This window comes from Pseudogymnoascus verrucosus (assembly GCF_001662655.1).
Source record: "Pseudogymnoascus verrucosus strain UAMH 10579 unplaced genomic scaffold scaffold_20, whole genome shotgun sequence".
Classification (NCBI taxonomy): domain Eukaryota; kingdom Fungi; phylum Ascomycota; class Leotiomycetes; order Thelebolales; family Thelebolaceae; genus Pseudogymnoascus; species Pseudogymnoascus verrucosus.
Genome location: NW_017263671.1, coordinates 214,151 through 236,881, shown reverse-complemented (window position 1 = coordinate 236,881; position 22,731 = coordinate 214,151). Strand labels below are relative to the sequence as shown.

The following is a 22,731-nucleotide window of genomic DNA, read 5'->3' as shown; positions in this document are numbered from 1 at the left end:
TATATTGTCCAACTCCCAATCCCACACCTTGCCCATCAAACTCGTGAAGGGCAGCATGACGTGGTCACCCGAAGGGTCCTTGATTTGGCCTACAGATGCATGACCCGTCAAACAGACAGCGGCATTGGGTAGCACCGGAACCTATAATCCAGGCAGAGTTGGATGAAAAAAGGAAAAAAACTACCCATTTCGAGCTGTAACCCAGAATACCAAATGCATTCACTGTAATATGAATTAATTTATTTTGCCATCTACCATATTTTCTAGACGAAAAAAGTGACGTGCAGATCGGCGGACTCTAGAGGTAAAAGAACAAAATAAACTGAAAATACGATTTACGATAAGCGTGGGGTTGCAAATTCACTGCTCTAGCGACACGCGCGCTGCCGCCGTCTCCAAAAAACTAGCGGCTCCCGGTGGGTGAGCTTGGAATACCTCACCTTTCTACCCGCCCTGCCTCATATCTTCACATCGAATTTCTACAAACTCACCTCTCTCACTACAGCTCCGGACTTCTCTGTCTTGATCTACCCTCCTTACCTACAACCTCATCCATCGAAGATCCTTGATCAAGTTACGAGAGGAGTTCTCCACCTCTCTTTCGCAACCTGGCAAGGATACCAGCTTCCACTTACGATAAACCAACACTGCCGTTTGCTGAAGCCACAGCACGATCAACACCAAACCACTCCGATCTGAGCACCTGCAGGGTGCTGTAGATTCACCTGAGTTTGATCAGGTAATACATTCCCTTCCTATACTAATTTCTAGATACCCGACGCCGCCGTCGAATACCATCCGACTCGACAACTTGAACGTTACACCCTTGCCACTTCACTCGTCCCTTGGAGCTGTCCGACCTGGACGCTCCTCGAATATCAGCAAAGCTGTCTCCAGCTTGGACCAATGTGGAGGCAGTGTAGGGGGACAACAATATCCCAAATTGCGGTATTACCGCAGCAGTCAACACCATGGTCAAGATACTGAAGACCATACAACCAAAGCACAAGGAGACGCTGGTACGTTCTATATGCTATTGAAATCCAACCCAAGATGAGCTGACATTCCATTAGTCGCCGTATATCCAATCGTTTGTGCAGAACGCATCGACAGCACCATGGCATACCCTCCCACAAGCCCTTGCCGACTTCCCAACCCGATGGCCTTTTCCCAGAGGTGATCTCTACCACTGGATCCCTCTTCTTAATAGATTCGACAGCGATCTCGAAACCTTCTGCGCAACCTATGCACTCAACAATGGTCCTCAGGTTAAAGATTTTGGATGCGAACTCCTGCAAAAGGGTGGCGCGACAGATGAGCAGATTTCCGAGGCTGGGTTTGGCCCGGAGGGCGATAGAGAAGTCATAGAGCGAATCCTGCATTTCTCTAGGATATTACTCGAGAATTGCGGTAATAGAAGCATATATTCGAGCAGCACTCACTTGAGCGATCTTCTCAACAGCACATCTCTGTCATTACTGGCCGCGACACTCCAGATCGGCACCCAGCTGGCGCAGCGCTACCAGGCTACTTTCCGTAGAATCGCAAGTTCCCATCGACAGACAAATGCGACTCTCCTTGCAAACCATTACAATATAGACCTAGATAAGGTGCAGCAGCTCTCTCAGCCATTCTCGAGAACGGTTACCTCAACGGAGACTACTGCGCCCACGGTTCCGAACACACCCGTCACCCCGAACGCGAAGGGCAAGGATAAGGCATACTTCAGCATTCCTGTAGCAGGCAGCAAGACCACTACGAGCAAGAGCTACGCGAATGATCTGGTTTCCCTTGTGAGGAGCGGAACGCTTCCTGATCCTAGCCCCAAGGGCAAGAAGGCTGCATCAACATCGTCACAAACTTCCGCGGAGGTAGACTGGAATGAATGGGGCGATGTGCGCATTTCATACTACGAGTCTCAGGCACGCGGGGAAGAGGCACCACAATCGACAGCTCATACTGCGCCGGCTGCACCAGTCACACCTACTCCGGTACGACGCACATCGATGCTCGGCAACCAACATGGGAATCGAGCCCCCAGAACTCCAGCTTCCGAAGAAGCTCCGGCAACTCCAAGTCGGTCTTCCACGTTGCCAGCCGCAGCGCAGGCTGAGGAGAAAGCGACCTCTAACCTTAAAGTGATCGACGTCCCAGCGTCCAAAGTTTCCGAACATTCTGTCCAGGAGCTGCTCCAAGAGTACCTCCCAAGTGTACCGGATGCAGCAAAATATACGCTTCTCACTAAATTAAGAGTTGCGAAGGCCTTATCCCATTCCTTAGATACTCGCAGACAGATGCTTGCCGTCCGTCTTTTAGCCGTTACCAACCTGGCTTATATCTACCCCGAGCCTAGCTTTTTGGAGAAGGTCTTAAAGCAGGATAGCGACGAACCACGCCGCCTGCAGCTCATCTACCAACTGGCGGAGCTGATCCACCCACCTGCCCAAGGAGACTTGGGAATCCCTAGGTCTCTCCAAACAATCGCTGTCAATGCCCTTGAAGGTCTTGCTCAGCACGCACACAAGTACCAGGATGTGTGCACGGCATTAAACACGAATGTGAACCATGGAGTTCTCCTTTACATTGTCCGAAAGGCGGTTGCAGAAATGGCAACTGATGAGCCTGGCGACAAGCACACTGAAAATGACGAGTGGCACAGTGCGTTATTTGCGCTTCTCTCACACGTAGCCACGCTTCCTCGGGCTGGAAACGAGTTGGTCACCGCCGGCCTCGTCCCCATTCTGGTCGAGGTCCTGACGCTGCGCACCTCAGTTGCTGAGGGCAGCTACCCGCGAGTTCTCAACTTCCTTGACGCTATCGTATTTAACGTCAAGGACGCCTTCCAAGTCTTGGCGAATGCCGACGGACTTGATGCTATTTCGAATCTGATTGTCCACGAGGTCCAGTCTTCTACGGCAGTGGCAAGCCAGGCCGAGGGTATGCCTGCGGACTACCGATCGCCTTCAATCGATTACGAGATCCCATATTACCAGCAGCAGTCTATCAAATGGCTGTTTAAGTTCATTCACCACATGATGAACCAGGCTGGCGGTTATGGTGGCAACTTTGACCGTCTTCTTAGGAATTTGATTGACTCACCGCAACTACTTGGGAGCCTTCGACAGATCATAAGCCAAGCAAAAATCTTCGGAAGCTCTGTGTGGACAAATGCGGTCAGCATCCTGAATGATTTCATCAACAACGAACCAACTAGCTTTGCAATCATTGCCGAGGCTGGTCTCAGCAAGGCCGTCTTGGAGGCCGTTTTGGGACACGAGATAACTGTTCCAGCGCCCAAGGACGGTGCGCCTCAACCTGAGTCGACCAACGAGGAAGGCTCTCCATCGCACACTGATGACGATAGTATTTTCTCAGTTGTCGTTGATGAAACTCCCCATCCGCCAACCAAGGAGATGCTTGAGACTCCTCGGCCTGGCCCTCTCGCCCGCGGTATCATGCCTTCATCCGAAGCTATCATTATCGTTCCGGAGGCCTTTGGTGCCATCTGCTTGAATAATGCCGGCATGAAGATGTTCTTGGAGTCCAACGCTCTTCAAAGCTTCTTTGAGATCTTTGAAAGCCCTGCTCACGTTAAGGTGCTCGATAATGACGCCAACAATCTTGCTACCTCCCTTGGCTCAACCTTTGACGAACTGGTCCGCCATCATCCAGCTCTCAAGACCGCGATCTTAAATGCCGTCCTGGATATGGTTGCTAGAGTGAGCTACCTGTGCAAGACTAGGACCGAGACAGAGAAGCTTGGCGCGAAGTTGTTGGTCACCAACGCAAATGGCGATGTAGTCGTCGCTGATCGCAACCTCTTGACGGACCAAGACAAAGGAAAGGGCAAGTCCATTGACGCAGACGCGGATGTGGAGATGACCGGTGTTTCTACTGAGGCAGCTGAGCCATCGAAAGTGTCGAAGCCTGTCAACCTGGCCGAGGATGATCGCGAGAACAGTGTGACTCCATACATTGCAGCTGTTGCCAATTTCCTCACTCAACTGTTCAACAACGCAGGCGTACGCAACTTGTTCATGGAGAATGGTGGGGTCGAGGCTATTCTGGATTTGGCCGAGCTGCCAGTCCTGCCGAACTCACCTTCCGATGAGCGTTCGCATAGAAATATGCACACAGTTATTGCCCTCCTCGCGGAACAGAAGGCACACATCCTTGTACCCTCCTTGATGAAGAGAGCGCAAGCTGCCGCAGATACGTTGGCGCCCTTCACACAGCACCAAGGTCGAGAGGCATACTTTGGCAAGTTCATCGATGGCTGCAAGCAATCTGATGATCGCACTGAAAATATCCTACTGGCGAGAGGGACATCGTTGGTTGAGGCTATGGTGACGGCCCAGAATCTATGCATGGCGCTGCGCCAATGCATTTCTTCTCCTATTTTCAGCCGCAACCAGGCCTCGAGCTTCAGCTCTATGAACCTCGCGGACTACTACGTTAGATTGGTCAAGAGCCTTGGCGCTATTCTCGCCGCTAGTATCAAGGAGGATTTTAAGTTGATGAGGCTTGCGCCGAGGCATTGGAGACGTGCTGGCCGTCAATCAGTCCAGATGTTCATGAATGATGCGCCTGAGCCACTCATCCCAACGATTGATTCTACCGAGGAGGCACTGCATTCCTTGCTGCCGGAAGCACAGGGAACTGCCCCAATGGCCACCTTGGTGACCGATTCTTCTGGTGCTGAGAACCCTATTCACAAAGTAAACCAAACTAAGACACTCACCACCGAAGAGAAGCATAGCCCCGAGTTCAAGAACTTCCAAAATCTACACTACCTCCTTGGCAAGATGCCGATATCTATGTCTATCTTCTTCCAAGTTATTGGGAAGGGCCTTGTTCCGAAGCGAACCCCTGACTCGTTCCAACGCCAGAGCAACGTTTCGATTGCAAACGCAATTGTTGAGACCGTTCTGTCTGAGCTGACATCGGTGGGCGACGAGAGTTCAAGCGAAACATACACCTTCTGGGTCCTGATGTTCCGGACGGTGAAGGACATCCTTGTCAATAATGCGAGGACGGCTGAGAGGCCACAGGAATGCATCACCATTGTCGTTCAGGCATTCATGAAGGCTGGTGGATTTAACACGATTAACCACATGCTTGGGCTCTTCGATGCGGAAGTGAGGAACAATGCGGATAAGACCGTCAATTTCAACGATGTCGACCTTCTTCTGAGAAACGACCTGGCTACTTTGGGCATCAAGCATATCCTCGAACTTTACGGTCCGCTCGTAACCGGAAAGAATGTTGGCGAATCTTTCCAGAGCACGACGCTGCACTCGCGATCCGACAGAGATCGAAACAGCCCGAACTACTTCTCGGCTGGCCAATTCGTGCTTGAAGTGCGCATGGCGATCTTGCCAGCCGTTCAAAAGCTCTGGGAGTCAGATATTGTCGAGAAGGGCTCAAAGATCATCCCAAACAAGCTCATCGACATCATTCGCAATGTTATGGAGACCGATTTGGAGGAGGGCGCGTTTAGAAACAGTGACAAGGCGATCGTGCCATCCAAGCAGGGGAAGAAGAAATGGAGAGTCAACAGAGAGAACCTCCTCAAGCTCGAAGCCGCCGAATATGACGAAGAGTTGGCGATAGAGGCCTTGTTCCGCTGCAACAACAGCTATTCCTCGGCACTGGAGTACTGCAAGGCGCAACTCAGCGAGAGATCCGGTGGCCGTAATAGATTCGGAAAAGACGATATCGACCCAAACATTGGTCCCGAGGATGCTCCTGGCCACGAGACAAGACCATCTACAGGCTCTATCACACCAGACCAGGGTGCCGCACAAGGAGGAAACGGAGCAGGCGAAGCGCCCAATGATGGAGTGCCGCCACCGGTGTTCACGCAGTCCCCAGAAGAATTTGCACCCCGTGCATCAGTACCACCTAACTTACAGCAGATGCTGTTGGAGAATATGAATAGAACACTGGAGAATGCGGAGGCGGGCAACCTATTCGCTGCCATCTCAGGAGGCGGCGAGCAAACTAATCTGCCGGAGCGAGTTCCCAACCAGCAGCCATCATCGTCTTCGTCAGACAAGACCTTGGAGAGCCAGCCTGAGATCCCTACGGTCGAGCGTCTGAACGCCGAGCGATTGAAGATCCGCTCGAATCTTATCGAGCGCTGCCTCGAGGTTATCAATGCACATGGCGAGTTCACCTTTGAGATTGCCGATCTCATCACCACGGTCATTGATAAGTCGCCCGAGCAAGCAGAGATGCGCACAACTATGGGTGGTACTCTGGTGGTTGCCTTGACCTCGTTCCTCAGTGACGATGTTCGCGAGGTGGGGAAGAAGATCGCTTCATACGCTCACCTCCTTGCGCTTATGCTCCAGGACCCCCAGTTCTACAAGGCTTCGCTTGATGAGCTGAAATCCAATCTCGGGAACCTGCTTGAGTTTGTCAAGCTGTCGCCTGACCACAAGTCCGAGGAATCTTCACCTTGGGTGGCTCATATTCTGCTCATTGTTGAGATCCTCCTTAGCGACGATGCGGAGCCGAGAGAGACTGAGTGGAAGATCCCGACGAGTGAGACTGCGTCTCTTGAGCAGCCTGTGCTTAAGGCACCCGAATTGGTCGTATCTACTGAGGATAGATCTACTCTGTTCGAAGCTATCCTGGACATGCTTCCCCGCATTGGAAAGGATGAGTCGCTTGCCTTGGCCGTTATGCGTATCCTGGTTATCTTGACCCGCACTAGGCATATTGCTGTGGCCATGGGCGAGAAGAAGAACATTCAACGTTTGTTCGTCATGGCTAAGCAACTTGCCGGTGCAGCGACACCACGCATTCAAAGCCCGTTGATGCTTATTCTCCGTCACATTGTAGAGGATGACGACACTATCAAGCAGATTATGCGATCGCAGATCAAGGTCTTCCTTGACCCCAACTCGAGCAGAAGCTCGCGCCACCCAGATATTACGCTGTATCTCCGCAGCATGTCGAACTTGGTTGTGAGGCAGCCAGAGCTGTTTGTGGAGGTCAGCAATGAGATGGTTAAGCTTGTGAAGTGGACTACGACTACGGCGGACCAGCCAGGTAGACAACAGATCGAGCTTCAAGACAAATATAAGCGTACCCGTAGGGGAAAGCCAGAGGATGCGGTCTTGCCTACATTGAAGCCTACTGAGGAATTGTCGATGGAAGATGTCAAGCCGTCCACAGAGACTGCCGAGGGAGAGGCTGCTGAGGGATCAAAGGCTGTTGAGCACAAGGTGCCGATCGTTGAGAACCCCGATGGAGTGATTTATTTCTTGCTCTGCGAGCTCTTGAACTATAGAGACGTGGAAGACAAGGAGGCTGCACCTCCTGCACCTGCAGAAGATAAAGAAAAGGCAGCAGAGACCACTCCTGAGACCACGACGCCAAGCACTTCTTCAGGCGCTGATTCATCATCGACATCTAATTCTGATACACCTCAGATAAGACCACTAATCCCCCCCCCAAAGCCCGAGACGAAGAAGAAGGCAGAATTCAAGGCAGAGGAGCATCCGATTTACATCTACCGCTGCTTCTTGCTTCAGTGTCTTACCGAGCTGTTGGCTTCCTACAACCGCACCAAGGTGGAGTTCATCAACTTCAAGAGAAATGCTCCAGCTCACGCGGCGACGCCTTCGAAGCCACGATCAAATGTCGTCAATTACCTGCTCTGTGACCTGATTCCATCGGGTAGCCTTGACCATGCCGAGTCATTGACAATGCGCAAGAAGGTTTCTACTTCATCGTGGGCGGATTCGACAATTACCGCGCTTCTGAGCAAGACTGGCGAGCAGATCCTGGATAGGGACCGTGACAATACCGACTCTGATGACGAGCCTGACTTGCTCTTTGTCCGCAAGTTTGTCCTGGAGAATATCATCAAGGCGTACAGGGAAGCCAGCACCTCGACTGAGTCCCTGGACATCAAGTACTCCCGTATGTTGTCGCTGGCTGATCTTATGAGCCACATCATGGCTGGGAAGGACAATATTGGCGGCGGATCGGATCCAAATGTTACCATCCGCTCGCAGCAGCAGCTCAAGCGTATTATGTTCGAGAAGGGCTACATTGGCGCCCTGACCGCGTCTATTGCTGATATCGACCTTAACTTCCCCGGCGCCAAGCGTGCTGTTAAGCATATTCTTCGTCCATTGAAGGCGCTTACTCAGACGGCTATTGAATTGAGCGAGGTTGGCAAGGTGGCTTTGACGCCTGGGCAGCATGATGAGGATGAAATCGAGTCGGCGTCGTCCGTTTCTGACGCTGATGACGATCGCGAGGAGACCCCCGATTTGTTTAGGAATTCTACGCTGGGCATGTTTGAGCCTGATCGTGATCATGAGTCGTCGTCTGAGGGTGAAGATGGTCAGTTTGATTTCTTAGTTTTGCGAATTACCATTACAGTACTAATTTTAATAGATGACGAGGAGATGTATGATGAGGATGGATATGAAGAGGAGATGGAGGGGTATGAAGATGGTCCCATTGAAGATGATGAAGATAACATCAGCGACGAGGATGAGGAGCTTGAGGGAATGGGTGAGATTGAAGGCCTTGATGGCGACCATGGCATGGACGTCGAAGTCATTATGGATGACGATGAAGATGACGACGAGAGCGGATCTTCTGATGAGGATGACGAAGATGAAGACGATGATATGGACGAGGATGACGAAGATGATCGCGTCCAAATCATCGATAATGAAGGAAACGCTCATCCACTCGCCGAGTTAGACGATGAAGAGGACTGGGAGAGCGAAGATGAAGACGAGGAAGAGGGCTACGAGGGTATAGCTGCCGATGAGGAAGAAGAGGCAATGCATGCTGGTGGTCATGGTCCGTTGGGTCGTCTCGTACATGCTTTCGGTGGGGATCCTCATCACCATGGCGAAATCGATAATCTTCTGCAACGCATTGAAGATGAGCGTGGTGGAGATCCAGATATGGACATTGAGTATCTGGACGATGACCATGAAGAAGACGGTATGCTATTCTGGCCGACTAAAGCTAGTATTGACACAATGCTAATTAATTCTAGATGAAGTTGATGAGGAAGAAGAGGAGATGGATGACGATGAGGATATGTACGAGGAGTACCAACGTACGTATACCGCTGATATTTGTTACGAGATTATGTTAACTTTGTCAGTAGCCCAGCCAGGAATGCCATTTACCTTTGAGTGGAACGACGAGCAAGAACCTCCGATGATTATCTCACACCGAGGCCATCGGGCGCACGCGGCACCGCAGCCATCGCCCTACTTTTTCGCTTCTCACCGCGACCCACTAGGTGGTATGTTTGACTCTACTTTAATTTCAGAATATCAGGATTTGCAACATAGCTGGGATAGCCTCCAAGCTACGATACGGCAAATCATGTCCCATAGAATTTTACCCCTTCTACTCCCCCCAGGAGATCCATATGACAGAACTAATCCACAAGCAGTGCGTGACTACTACCGCGGTTCCTATCGTTCGCACCGACCCGGCCCAACTCCCCGCGACAACAACGACGGTACCAACCCACTCCTCCAGCGCGGCGATCGTGCCCGCGGCGACGCCGGTCTTGTGGGATCGACACCATTCATCGGACGCGAGGCCCTGTTCAACATCGTGGGACGCGGACCTTTCGGTGGTGAGGCTGGTGGACCCGCCGCCATACTCAACGATCTCTTCACTCAACTACCATTCCCAGGCGGCGCTATTCCAGCCGCCGGCCGAAACGGCGGAGCCCTCCATTTCCATGTTACTGGCGGACCTGGTGGAGCCGATGCCCGAGAGTTCCAGGCCATGTTTGGTGGGATGAGACCGGGGATGGCTCGCGGCCACGAGCGAGGCCCAGGGGCTGCTGAACCTGGCGCTGCTACGACTTTCACTACGCAATTGACGGCGACTAGATGGAGCGAGGAGGCTAGACTACTGTTTGGCCCTAGGCATCCGGATATGGCTTTGAGAGTTCTTATGGGCCTCATGGCTGTTGTCGTCCCGGCTGCCCTTGAGGCGGAGAAGAAGGCAATCCAAGAGAAGAAGGAGGCTGAGGAGAAGAAGAGGAAAGAGGATGAGGAGAAGGCCGCGCAGGCGGCGAAGGAAGCCGAAGAGAAGGCTGCCAAGGAAAAGAAAGAAGCAGAGGAACGTGAGGCGGAAGAGAGAGCCAGAGCTGAGGAAGCTGCTGCTGCTGCGGCGGCTGCTCCCCCAGCTGAGGAGCAACCCCAAGAAGCTGAGAACGCCCAGCCAATGGAAGGTGTGGAGTCCGGCGAGGCTGCTGCTGCCGGAGAGGGAGAAGGCGCACCTGCTGAAGATAGGCCGCGCGTGACGATTCCATTCCGCGATGGTACTCTTGATATTACGGATTTGGGAATTGATCTCGATTACCTTGATGCTCTCCCAGAGGAGCTTCGAGAGGAAGTCATCACAGGAGCTATTGCTCAGCGCCGCTCAGACGCTGCTGCTACTGGCGCACCGCCATCGGAGATCGATCAAGAATTCCTCAACGCCTTGCCAGATGAGATTCGCGCTGAGATTATCCAGCAAGAGAGACAGGATCGTCGCCGCCGCGAGCGCGATGAGGCCCGTCGTCAAGCTGCTGCTAACGGAGCTCCGGTTCCAGTGCCGCAAGAAATGGATGCTGCGAGCATTCTGGCAACCTTACCTGCGGATTTGAGAGCCCAGGTACTTGCGGAGCAAGATGAGGATGTGCTGGCTCAGTTGCCTCCTGAGTATATCGCACAGGCACGCGCTTCCATGGGCGGTCACCCGCTCCGCAGTCTGAATCGCGTGCTTGAAGGAGCGAGACCAGGCCTTCCAAGTGGGGTCGAAATTGTCAAGCCTGTCCGTCGTAGCATTGTTCAGATGCTCGACAAGCCTGGTGTTGCTACCTTACTTCGTCTGATGTTTATCTTCCAGCAGGACAGCTTGCGGAACACGTTATACCAGGTCCTCCAGAATATCTCCGAGAACCGCCATAACAGAGGCGAGGTTATTAGCACGATTCTGCATATTCTGCAGGATGGTAGCGCTGATATGACGGCTGTTGAGAGAAGCTTTGCGCATCTGTCTTTGAGAGCCAAGCAACCTAAAGATAAGGACCCGAAGACTCCTTTGTCTCTTAGCAGGAAGAACACTGGGACCGGATTGGCAGCTCTTACAACTGTTCCTAACTCGGATATCTCGCCACTGATGGTCGTCCAGCAATGTCTTGGAGCACTCATCTACCTCTGCAAGGTCAACCTCCATGTGCCGTCCTTTTTCTTGACGGAGCATGAATCCGCAGTTAGTGGTCTCAAGCGCAACGCAAGCCGAAAGGGCAAGGGCAAGGATACCAAGGCGCTGAAGTTCCCGTTGAACTCCCTCCTGATCTTGTTGGATCGCAAGTTGATCATGGAGAGCTCGCCTGTTATGGAGTCACTCTCGGATCTGCTGAGCCGCATCACGGCGCCACTCCAGACGTTTGAACGTAAACAGAAGGAGGCCGAGGAGGCTGCCAAGAAGGCCGAGGAGAAGGCCGCGGAGAAGCCCGCTGAGGGTGAAGGTGAAGGTGAGGCGGGACCTGCCGAGCAACAAGGAGAGAACATGGATACCGATTGTCCAGAACCGGCTACTACGGAAGATCCGCCAGCAGAGGCAGGTTCTTCGACCGCCGACGCTCCAAAGGCCGATGGCGATAAGACTGATGACAAGACTAAGGAGGCTGAGAAGAAGAAAGTGCGACCATTCGTTCCACCTGTGGTTCCGGATGCCAATCTCAAGCTCGTGATCAACATCTTCGTTGCTCGTGAGTGTAGCGCCAAGACCTTCCGCGAGACCCTTTCGACCATCAAGAACCTTTCGTGCCTTCCAGGTGCAAAGGCTGTCTTTGGCAAGGAGCTCATCGCCAAAGCTCAAGAGCTTGGTGAAGTGATTCTCCTGGATCTCGAGGAGCTCTTCCCACAGATTCAGAAGGCTTCAAACAGCACTGAACTTCAGGGTGTAGCTCTTACCAAGTTCTCGCCTTCGGGATCAGACCAGAACAAGTTGCTCCGTGTCCTCACTGCTTTGGACCATCTCTTTGATCCGAAGCATGCCAGAAAGGACGCCACGACTGAAGCCGAAGGAAGTGAGACTGCCGATACCGAGAAGCAAGATCTCCTAGCCACGCTTTATGAGAACTCTACCTTTGGCCCTATGTGGGAGAAGCTTAGCGCTTGCCTCAGCGCCATCAGACAACGCGATCACATGCTCAATGTGGCTACTATTCTGTTGCCATTGATCGAGTCGCTGATGGTGGTTTGCAAGAACACGACACTGAAGGATCAGCCTCTTCGTGGCAAGGATAACATGCTTACCAGCCCCGTTCCGGAATCGCGCATGGAGAGCCTGTTCTTCACCTTTACGGAGGAGCACCGCAAGATTCTCAATGATCTTGTTCGCAACACGCCCAAGCTCATGAGCGGGACGTTCTCGCTCCTGGTGAAGAACCCGAAGGTGTTGGAGTTTGACAACAAGCGCAACTACTTCAACAGGAGCATCCATAACCGCAACAACCCGGCTCGCCAGTCGTACCCGTCGCTGCAGCTTTCGGTCCGTCGTGACCAGGTTTTCCATGACTCTTTCAAGTCTCTGTACTTCAAGAGCGGTGATGAGATGAAGTTTGGCAAGCTGAGCATTCGATTCCATGGCGAGGAGGGAGTGGATGCCGGTGGTGTTACTCGTGAATGGTTCCAGGTGCTATCGAGACAGATGTTCGACCCTGGGTACGCTCTGTTTATCCCCGTGTCTTCCGACAGGACTACGTTCCACCCCAACTTGACGAGTAGCATCAACCCCGAGCATCTTATGTTCTTCAAGTTCATCGGTCGCGTCATTGGAAAGGCCCTTTACGAAGGTCGAGTCCTGGATTGCCATTTCAGTCGTGCAGTCTACAAGAGAATTCTCGGCAAGGCCGTGTCGGTCAAGGATATGGAGTCGCTCGACCCCGACTACTACAAGTCCGTTGTCTGGATGTTGGAGAACGATATCACCGACATCATCAGCGAGTCCTTCTCCGTTGACAATGACAAGTTTGGTGTTGTCGAGACTGTCGATCTCATCGAGAACGGTCGCAACGTCCCCGTCACGGAGGAGAACAAGCATGAGTACGTTCGCTTGATGGTGGAGTTCAAGCTCACTGGATCGGTCCAGGAGCAGTTGGACAATTTCCTCAAGGGCTTCCACGAGATCATCCCCGCTGAGCTGGTCGCAATCTTCAACGAGCAAGAGCTCGAGTTGCTCATCTCTGGTCTTCCAGAGATCGATGTCGACGACTGGAAGGCAACCACCGAGTACCACAACTACACCGCTTCCTCGCCGCAGATCCAATGGTTCTGGCGCGCCATCCGCTCCTTTGACAAGGAAGAGCGAGCTAAGATGCTGCAGTTCGTTACCGGCACGTCCAAGGTTCCTCTCAACGGCTTCAAGGAGCTTGAGGGCATGAATGGGTTCAGCAGGTTCAACATCCATCGCGATTATGGAAACAAAGATCGTCTACCAACTTCGCATACTTGCTTTAACCGTAAGTCCCACTACCCCTCACCGATTCCTTCTATAGATGGACACTAACAGTTTATGCAGAGCTTGATCTCCCAGAGTACGAGAGCTACGAAATGCTCCGCCAACAGGTCCTCACGGCCATCACGACGGGAAGCGAGTACTTTGGTTTCGCATAAGAAAAGCCAGATAGTCCGTTTTTGCACTTTTAGTTTCGCTCAGTCACAAAACACGGGAAGAAGGGAGAAACATTTTTTTATTTTATTTCATAATTTGGCATGAGACCTGGTTTTCGTTTAACTCGACGCATTTACAAAGGCGCACAAGAAATGCACGAATTGTTTTTGCTGGCTGTTTTCTTCGTTGGGAATGGGAAAGGGGGATCGGGGGCGTGCGCGCGTTGTGTGTGATACGAATATAGCGAAGGAGCGGAGTGGGCTTGGGAAGGGGGAGCTTGGGGGTTAGTTAGGTACATTTATGAATCGCGGCTTCTTTCTTCTCATTCTGAATGGATGGGATGGAGAGCTCGGCGGAGGTTTGGTTGGAGCGGGCAGTTTGGAACTGTATCGGTTGGTGATGGGGGATGGATGGTGAGAAGTGGAGATCTTACGATTCGGAACCTGTTGCTTGATTTATATGGGGCTACGTGCGCGCGAGGCTGGGCTGAGGATGTCGGATTGTACAGTAGATAGATAGAGGTTTGGGTCGAAAAAGACTTGAGCGTATTTTCTGGGTTTTGATGCTTGTGATGTGATGTGGATGAGTGAACATTTTTGGATGTGGGAATTGACGTGGATAATGGAGTGCTCAGTTATTGTAGTAATACTCTAGCGGTGCTATACGAGAAATACATAATATCTAGCATTTGTTTGTAATTGTTACATTTGAAACCTCCACCGTCGTCCCCATGAACAGCTCAAGACGGTGACGTGACGACACGGCCCTTCAAGATTGATTTTGGTGCGGGAACTAGCGAGGACAGGGCTTATCATGCACAATAAACTCCATCAGTTATCAAAAATGGGGTTGTAACTCAGTGGTAGAGTGTTCGCTTTGCATTACCTAATCCTCGGATTAACATGATACTTATATGCGAAAAGCCCAGGGTTCGATCCCCTGCCACTCCAAAAATTATTTTTTGTCTTTTTTTGGAACTTTTATATTCATACGTCATGAATCTACTCTTGCGCAAAGACATTGGGGAGGGGTTTTTTTATCTTTGTTATTTGCTGTCTGTGTGCCAACAAAGCAGGGTACGAGAGGAGAAAGGGAGATGGCATTGATATCTCTTTTGAATTTTCAGCTTCTGCGCCTGCGTACTTGTGTCTCTATCAACGCCATACCAAGCTGGTAGTTGTTACAATGATATTATATTATATTCTATATTAATAGTATTTTTCCCTCTCCCAACCAAAGTTCCACAGATACCTCATTGTAACAATAATACACTGGCACTACCCCCCGGCCAAAAGTGATCAAAATATCGCTCCAGCCAGCCCCTTACCTCGGCTTTAAATGGCATGTAAATGGTAACAATACCCCTTCCCCGAAACACCGTACCGCACCCAATACACTCCAAATCCAAACCAAACCAAAACTCCCCCAAAACGAGCGTCCCCTTAATGGTCCTTCTCCCAGTTCGGCCCGGGGCACGGCGAGTTCTGAGCAATCCACTTCTGAATCCTCTCCACCAACCACCCCGACTGGAACCTGATCTCCTCTCCCCCATCCTCCGCCTTCTTCGGATACCGCGGTTTCCCCAGCGTGAACGCCGTATCGAACTTACACGAGTCTTTAGAGTACACGAACTGGAAGCAGTCTTTGTCCTTCTGGCAGGCCTTGCGGCAGTGGTTGTACGACTTGGTGGGGTCGTGGTGGAAGAAGTCGAAGTCGCCGACGTGGTTGGGGGTGAGGATGGGGTCGGGACGGAGCTGGTCGAAGGGGGATTGGTTGTCCCAGTCATCGCGACGAGGGGTGGTCATGAGGGAGGCAATCATGGTATAGTAGAGTTCTTCCATTAGTAGGGGTTCCTGATGTTTGTTAGTCTGCTAATATGTGTGTGAAAGGCGCATGGGTGGAGGTACTTTGGTCGAGTTCCTCTGGTTCTCAAAGTCCCACATGTCCTGGACCTCTTCACTTCCCACATGATGCATCGTCGCAACCGGCGTGCACCACAGCTCGGGCCCAAAGTTAAACTCCCTGGGGTTCTTTCCGTTTATCACCGGCCGCACGTTCTGCACCTTTAGGCCTTTCTTAAACAGAGTTCTGCCCAACTCTTGATCGCCGCAACACGCCGTCGTGGCGTTCTTATCAAACTCCTTGGCTAAGGACTTGCGGTCGTCTCCCACAAGCAGCTGCATCGCAGGCTTGCTGAGCAAGTATCCACTACCGCCGTGCGCGAATGGCGGCCTCCCAACATCGACCTGGCTGCCCAAGTAGAGCGGCTTAGTCGCATCAAGGGTCGCAAGCCACAGAAACAAGTTCGTCCAGCTGATATATGTATCCGCGTCGATATAAAGATACCAATTGCGATCCGGCGCCAGATCCCACGCTTTCTGTGCCGTGTATAGATTCTTATATTTGTCCAGCCGCCACGCCGCCTCGCTCTTCCACTCATTGCGCAGCGAGTCCATATTCTGGCCTAGCTGGCGCAATTCCTTCTGGTTATTGTATAGGTCGAAGTCGGGGTTGTCCTTTGTGGCGTCCGCCGTCGCTGTATCGAGAGAATCGTGTATGGCGAAGTTGCCAATCGTCCCCGCCATGTCGCTGAAGAAGAGGACGTTCTCGGGTGGCACGCAGGAGAGGTAGGTGAGTAGCAACGTCGGCAGCTTCGAGAAGGCCTCTGTCGCCCCCGTCTTCACCACAATCACCAAGCTCGCATCCTGAGGGTAATTGGCGCATCGTGCGCCGGGCCTCCATCCTGCGGTCGTGGCCGCAAAGTTTGCTGTGGCACCACTCTTTCGCTGTTGCGCCAGTATTTGCGGCAGAGGGATTCCTCCTTGGCAGTTTCGTGGCCGTGCTGGCTGGCGTAGCTTCGCAATGAGACCTAAGCATAAGAGCGTCACCAACAAAACCGCCAGTCGATGCCGCGTATAGAATCTGGATACTCCATAGCGCCTCATAGAGGGCGCTCCGTCCAGCTTCATTCTTCGTGTCCCACTCTATACGGAGTAGCTCACCACAGGCCCCATGAAGCTCGGAAGCGCTTGGAATCTGTAAAATTGTTTATACCAAATGAGAAACAGCGACAGCAGCAAAAAAAAAACGAGGGGATAATGACGATGAGGGGAAACGTAAGCTATATAGCTACACGTCGTATAGATAAAAGTCAGCCCGAAGGAATCAGCCCTGGCACGTCGGCTCCATATCCAACCCCCAATACGGAACCGTGACAACCATACGGGGTAAAGCATGGTGCTCCGAGGCAAGCGTCGCTCCTCCAGGCGCAGGGTCCCCAGTCCCTGCCTGCCAATGTGGCGTAGCACCCGTCACTCGTAGCCGCTGACGGCTCCCCGCATATTTTTTGTGCTCGCACATGAATACGAGCATGGAGAAACTCAAGGGGTAAGACGTGGTTAGTGTAAAAATCTGGCTATTAGTTGTCAATCTCATTTGTCAATCACTGTCGAAGCATATAACTTTGCGTATAGCTTTGCGTATAGCTTTGCATATAACTTACAATAAATATCAGAGTTTGTCCTAGGATTGACAGGACGGGGATATAGAGCGATAGTTCCGCGGAAGCTTGGGGATCTCCCCTGTCACCAATGTCAGGGTCCAAATAGCGGGTCAAACTAGGCCCTATTGCGCGGGGACCAACGACGGGCCAAGCCATCGCCGATTTTAGTGTCAGCTCCTGATTTTCTTTATGTACTACAGGCGACGATCGGGAAACACAGAGGCCATCAACCGGAATTGATACGTCGCATATTGAGATGGCAGCCGATATACCAAGAAGAGAAAAGCCGAGCTTCCCAAAGCTTCAAAACTCTGAAACCGTACCAGGGAGAAGTTCCGCGGTCAGCTTGCCGTATACGAGCAGGGGTGGGGTTACGTACGTAGTGTGTGGAGTTTTGGCACTGAATCCACATAGCCTCATTGACGCGTTGCCCTATATGAAGCAGCCCGAGCGTGTTAGTAAACGGACGGAAGTCTGCGCCACGAAGCTTCACCGATATTTAGACTTTGGAGCTAGTAACACCAAAACAAATCTTGTCAGGCATTGGGGTGTTGGGGACATTAAAAAATGCAGTCGCGACCACCCTGTACGCTTTCCTACCTGTGTAAAGGAACGAACTTGAAGGGCAAATATAGCCGACTTTGCTTGTTCTTTTCAGCACTGTATTTGAGCACGTTGGGCGTCAATGATCAGTAGCAAAAGCCAGGCACACGAAGAATTTCATTCAATCATTCTCGGTTTATCAATGTAGCCCTCCTCCTACCAGCTAAGTGCAGGTTGCCAATCTGATCCTTTAACGCCAATTGCCACCATTCGCCGCAGCCGTTGCTGAGTATTTGAAACCATCCGAAAGTGCTCAAGTATTGATACTGTTCCCCATAATCATATTGTCGTTACCGTAAACCATTCGTTGAATAACCTCGTCCCTCAATTGAATAACCTCTCTCCCTCATCGAATAACCTCACCCTCCTTATCGATACCCTCCAGCCCCTCTAAGATATCGCTGCCTCCAAGTAACCCCTCGCCTCCAGCAGTTGCTTTTTGGCCCGCACTCCAAACCTCATGAAACTTCACGCTCTCATCGCTTGCAGCAACCACAATGCAGCCCTCTTGTGCCGTACGAGTCAGGCTGCTTCCACCCTCACTAGCATTATGAGTATCATTCGGCCCGCCTGGATAAGGGATCGCATAAAGGGCTCTATGCTCTCCTTCCCACGGAATCGCAGCCACCTGCTTGCATTCCGGCCATGAAAACACTGCAATTCGGTATGGATGCTCTGGCTGTGCATAGCCAAACGTGGCACATATTTCGCGGCGTGTCGTTGACCATATTAGCGAGGTTACCTGCGCGGCAACGCTGATGGTCGCCAAGCAAGCACCGGAGACGGCGTGGAAAAAATGGATACACTTGTCATTGCTTCCTCCACCAGTTGCGATGAGGCCATCCCTCCATGGACAGAAAGCAATAGCTTTCACGGCGGCGCCATGAACCCACCTATGCTTTTCAGCCCCCAGCAGGACGCTCTTGATACGATTGTTGCCAGGAATAGAGATGGTGCGCTGGACGCTATCAAGGCCAGTGACGAGCTCGTCAGTTTGTTGATCGCCCTCCTGAGGTATTGAGAGCTTATAAGCTTCAAAAAGACAGCACAAGTTGTCATTCCCTCCTGTGGCAAGCAAGGATCCGTCGTGCGACCATGCCAGGCCGCATATCTGCTGAGTGTGAACTGAAATACGGGCAAGAAGGGTCATGACTCCCGTCCACCCATTGCGATCAACTTCCCAGGCATCGGGCCACTCGACAGCATAATAATAAACGTTTCCAACTTCGTCTCCAACAACGAGATCTTCGGTCTTAACTAGCTGGCCTAGCGAATGAGGGCTCCGAGAAGGTCTCAATGTCACCGTGGGTCGCCAAGTGAGGCACGCAATGGGACACGGTTGTTGAACCTCAAAGCGAGGCAGTGCGCGGTCGTAAAGAGACATGAGGTTCAGGGTTCCATCTGATCTCCCGTACGCAAGTATACACTTGCAACCTTGCGTGGACGAAAACGCAATAGACGTCAACCAAGTGCCGTTATTGCTTCCAGAATTGAGTAAATGAACCCCTTGCATTTCGGACCATGCGTAGAGCAGAGAACCAAGGCCAACAGCTAAGGTATGGGATGTATGGGAGTAGGCCAGGACGGAGCAGTAAAAATCATCGCGTAAGTTAGGCGCGTCAAGAACTGTGCTCAACGTCAGTAATAATCATGCGTAACGTGGCGGTTACTTATTTAAAAGGAGCCGTAGGCAATGTTCGGGCCTCAGTTGCTTTCTTGACTTCTATACAATGTTAGATAAAACCAGTGTATATTGAGTGACGGGGATCCTCACTGGCTTGGGAGCCACTGCTAACCCATTCTGTGCCTCTCCAGGTGATCTTTGTTCCAATTTCACTATATTCTCGCCTTTGGGGATCTGCTCTCGGCGGTGAGATAGAATGGTCGACGAAATCGTGTATTCTCTGCGCCCTATCAAGGTCCAGTGCTGTGGCTAAACGGCCTTCGTGCTTCTCCCTGTCATCTTCCTCTTTTGATGTCGCACTCGAAAACGATGTCGTATAGAGGGGGGCATTTGTACCAGATCCCGTCAACCCACCACGACCATCTGAAACCCCGACGCTGAGTGGTGCCAACCCACCAACGGCCCAAACAGAGCCAAGACTGATCTTCTGATTGTCAGTATCGTATAACTTGACTGAGGCCGGGCCATGAAATAACATACTTGACGTTCGCCATTGCTGGCAGTAGAATCTCGTCGAAACATGAGAGTGCTAGGCTCTGAATGAATTAGTTGTGGTTTCAAAATGGGATCAGGAGCCTTGCCTCCAGGGCGAACAGGTGGAATGTTCCCTCTGTTCATTGCAACAACAGGAGGGTTTGGAGTTGTGAAATTCCGGCGCGGGCTGAAAGCATCTAAGCTGGCACTGTCGTTTCTGATAAGCTTTTCAGAAGGTGAAAGCTGCTGTGAGTCTTTGTTCACTCGGAACTTCTGGGCCGAAGAATCCTGAGAGTCAACTGAAGCCAAGAACCGGTCGGGGGATCTCAATGAGCCTGAGGAGCGTTTTCCATTCGGTCCGACAGAGAATGACAAGGATGGTCGAGGATGCAGCCTTGACGTGCCATTCTTATAGTTAAGTCTCGGCATAGTGCAAATGCCCAAAGGCCATCGTCGACCGCTTAGTCTCTCCAGGAATACCTCATGCTCGTCGTCTGCTTCCGATGCGTCCTCAAAACTGGCAACTGACTGTATTGGAGCTTCTGCCATGGGAACATCAGGTAGGTTAGTAACTGGCGAAAGGGGATCTTCAGTATAAGAAACTTCAGGCTGCTCAGTGACTGCTGGAATCGAAGCTTCGACATCGAGGGCTTCAGGTTCTTCACTCGCGGATGGAGATGGAGCTTCCGAGTCAAAGACAGAAAGTTGCTCAGCCGCCCATAACCCTGCTCCTTCTATGGAATTATTGTCGTTTATGTGGGTGGTACAGGTATCATACCCGGAATCTTCGAACGTTGAGGAGAAATCAAGGAGAGAGGCTTCGTTGAGCTGGGAGACTTGCATTGCTGAACGACGAATTCAGATCCTAAGAAAGTAACGAAAAAAAGAAAAAGAGACAGCTGCTGAGGATTAACTGAATGCAGTATGAAATATCACTAATGAGCGAACGATTGACTGGGAAAAATAATGATTGAAATGGCCCCAGGGATCAGATATGGCTGCAAACGGGCCCTGGGGAGCCCAATGAAAGAGCACACCAGCTGGTGTGATGGAAGGTCCTCATGGACCAAATGACCCTTTGGAGGTCAATTGTTCAAGCCGTTACCGTTAGAGATAGTGATTGTTGTGAAGTATACTTGTAACCAGATATAGTACGAAAGGCTCGAGGTGGAAAGGAGTTGAGAGGGGACATGAGCGGGATAGCTCCATGGCCCACCGAGGGGTAACGTAAACAACGTCGCTTATCGGGATCGCAATCGCGACTGCCTACTCTGTTATCCAAGCTGAGCTTCAAGACGAACAAACACAACACTGTCAAGCTGATACATACGGGAAATGACTAGTGTATGACATTCTTTTATTCTAGTTACTTGTCCTGTGGCTGATCGAAATACAGCACGGTGTCCCAAGGATTGCAGCGGCAACAGTCCGGACAGAACAGCAACGTCAGGACGAGGTAGCCAAGATCGAAAAGTACCAGGCTTTAGTTGACTTGATTGAGACGAAGGTATATTGCATTTGCCTAGTCTACATGCTCAATACTGACAGTCGCAGATACATGAACACCAGTATACATCAGAAGTCCTCGACTTGACCTCGAAACTGCTCACAAAGAACCCCGAATACTACACAATATGGAACGTGCGCAGACGCTTGTTAACCTCTGGACTCTTTTCCAAATCGTCGGATGGGCCATTGCCCTCGACTCAGCAGCCCTCTACTTCACAAGCCAAAACTACGAATTCGCCCTCCGAAAAGTTACCCTCTTCTACCTCCACTTCCAACGCGGCCTCCAACGAGACCCCGCGGTCCCCAACCCCCCAGAATCCTGGGAGCAATGGTACAACTCTTGAGCTTATTAAAGACGATTTATCATTCCTCGTGCCATTGCTGAAGCAATGGCCGAAATGCTACTGGATATGGAACCATCGGATATGGCTGCTCCAACAAGCTACTTTGAGATTAGAGGTGCCGGTTGCGCGGAGGTTATGGGAAGAAGAGCTGGGCCTTTGCAATTACATGCTGGTACGAGATAGCCGGAATTTCCATGGCTGGGGATATCGTCGAATGGTAGTGGAGAAGCTTGAGAGCCCAGCTTTGAACGGGAAGAGCTTGGTGGAAGAGGAGTTTGCGTACACCACCAAGATGGTAAATACCAATCTGTCCAACTTTTCGGCATGGCACAATCGAAGCCAGCTTATACCGCGGCTACTCGATGAGCGAAATGCAATTGATGAAGCACGCAAGGAGTTTCTGGATGAAGGTATGTTGGATACAGTCGAGTATACACTCGCCGCTGACACATTACAGAATTTGATACGATGCGTAATGCCCTCTGGACTGATGCTAGTGACCAATCTCTCTGGTTCTACCATCAATTCCTCATGGTTACCCTGCTGGATCGTACTGTATCCATCTTACCAAATTTCACCACGGAGCAACGTATCGAGTACGCCAACTCCCAGATAGATGATTTAAAAGAGATGCTGGATGGTGCCGAGGACTGTAAATGGATTTACAATGGGTTATACGAGTATACACTGGCAATATGTCGTACATGCGAACGCCAGCCAACAACAGATGAGTTGCAAGATTTGAAGTTATGGCTAGGCGAGTTGAAGAAGCTGGACCCAGTGAGGATGGGGAGATGGGAAGAGCAGGAAAGGTCTCTGTACCATTAAATATACCCAATATACATAAAACAAAACTGCGTAGTCCAGTGCAATACGCCCTCCGGCAACGTCGACTTCAGGGGTCAAAAGTTCAACAAATTACACAGCAAAAAAAGGAA

At 51.4% G+C, this 22,731-nt stretch overlaps 4 protein-coding genes and 1 non-coding gene across 5 annotated transcripts in view; 3 read left to right on the top strand and 2 right to left on the bottom strand.

Annotated features, from left to right (window-relative positions):
* Positions 1-389: 389 nt before the first annotated feature.
* On the top strand, positions 390-13,937 carry VE01_05507 (uncharacterized protein). Its single transcript, XM_018274970.2, has 7 exons — positions 390-1,019; positions 1,074-8,364; positions 8,419-8,982; positions 9,038-9,100; positions 9,152-9,292; positions 9,446-13,525; positions 13,585-13,937. Exons 1-7 carry the CDS (start codon positions 972-974, stop codon positions 13,677-13,679), a joined length of 12,282 nt encoding a protein of 4,093 aa, XP_018130642.1. The 5' UTR covers positions 390-971; the 3' UTR covers positions 13,680-13,937.
* A 585-nt stretch (positions 13,938-14,522) lies between these two features.
* VE01_05506 lies at positions 14,523-14,628 on the top strand (the record flags this gene model as incomplete). Its single annotated transcript has 1 exon — positions 14,523-14,628. It is a non-coding gene; the product is annotated as a tRNA-Ala (tRNA).
* Positions 14,629-14,824: 196 nt separating this feature from the next.
* VE01_05505 (uncharacterized protein) lies at positions 14,825-16,916 on the bottom strand. Its single transcript, XM_018274969.2, has 2 exons — positions 15,585-16,916; positions 14,825-15,530 (listed from the first exon to the last, which is right to left on the bottom strand). Exons 1-2 carry the CDS (start codon positions 16,644-16,646, stop codon positions 15,120-15,122), a joined length of 1,473 nt encoding a protein of 490 aa, XP_018130643.1. The 5' UTR covers positions 16,647-16,916; the 3' UTR covers positions 14,825-15,119.
* Positions 16,917-17,881: 965 nt separating this feature from the next.
* VE01_05503 (uncharacterized protein) lies at positions 17,882-21,093 on the bottom strand. The gene is made up of 5 exons (XM_059463705.1): positions 20,048-21,093; positions 19,947-20,002; positions 19,557-19,890; positions 19,457-19,505; positions 17,882-19,410 (listed from the first exon to the last, which is right to left on the bottom strand). Exons 1-5 carry the CDS (start codon positions 20,781-20,783, stop codon positions 18,129-18,131), a joined length of 2,457 nt encoding a protein of 818 aa, XP_059319720.1. The 5' UTR covers positions 20,784-21,093; the 3' UTR covers positions 17,882-18,128.
* Positions 21,094-21,275: 182 nt separating this feature from the next.
* Positions 21,276-22,731, top strand: part of VE01_05502 (uncharacterized protein) — a gene marked incomplete at both ends in the record, with an annotated part of 5,006 nt that continues 3,550 nt past the window's right edge. Inside the window, 4 exons of the mRNA XM_018274966.1 lie at positions 21,276-21,284; positions 21,337-21,447; positions 21,495-22,203; positions 22,251-22,573. Of these exons, the coding sequence (XP_018130646.1) occupies positions 21,276-21,284; positions 21,337-21,447; positions 21,495-22,203; positions 22,251-22,573 (1,152 nt within the window). The remainder of the gene's footprint in view (positions 21,285-21,336; positions 21,448-21,494; positions 22,204-22,250; positions 22,574-22,731) is intronic.

Coding starts and splice junctions, on each gene's coding strand:
- VE01_05507 (XM_018274970.2), top strand. CDS start 972: ATGGTCAAGATACTGAAGACCATACAACCAAAGCACAAGGAGACGCTG. Junction 1,020..1,073: donor CAAAGCACAAGGAGACGCTG/GTACGTTCTATA, acceptor ACATTCCATTAG/TCGCCGTATATCCAATCGTT. Junction 8,983..9,037: donor CGATGACCATGAAGAAGACG/GTATGCTATTCT, acceptor AATTAATTCTAG/ATGAAGTTGATGAGGAAGAA.
- VE01_05505 (XM_018274969.2), bottom strand. CDS start 16,646: ATGAAGCTGGACGGAGCGCCCTCTATGAGGCGCTATGGAGTATCCAGA. Junction 15,531..15,584: donor ACCAGAGGAACTCGACCAAA/GTACCTCCACCC, acceptor AACAAACATCAG/GAACCCCTACTAATGGAAGA.
- VE01_05503 (XM_059463705.1), bottom strand. CDS start 20,783: ATGCAAGTCTCCCAGCTCAACGAAGCCTCTCTCCTTGATTTCTCCTCA. Junction 19,891..19,946: donor CCAGCAATGGCGAACGTCAA/GTATGTTATTTC, acceptor GACAATCAGAAG/ATCAGTCTTGGCTCTGTTTG. Junction 19,411..19,456: donor TTGCCTACGGCTCCTTTTAA/ATAAGTAACCGC, acceptor GACGTTGAGCAC/AGTTCTTGACGCGCCTAACT.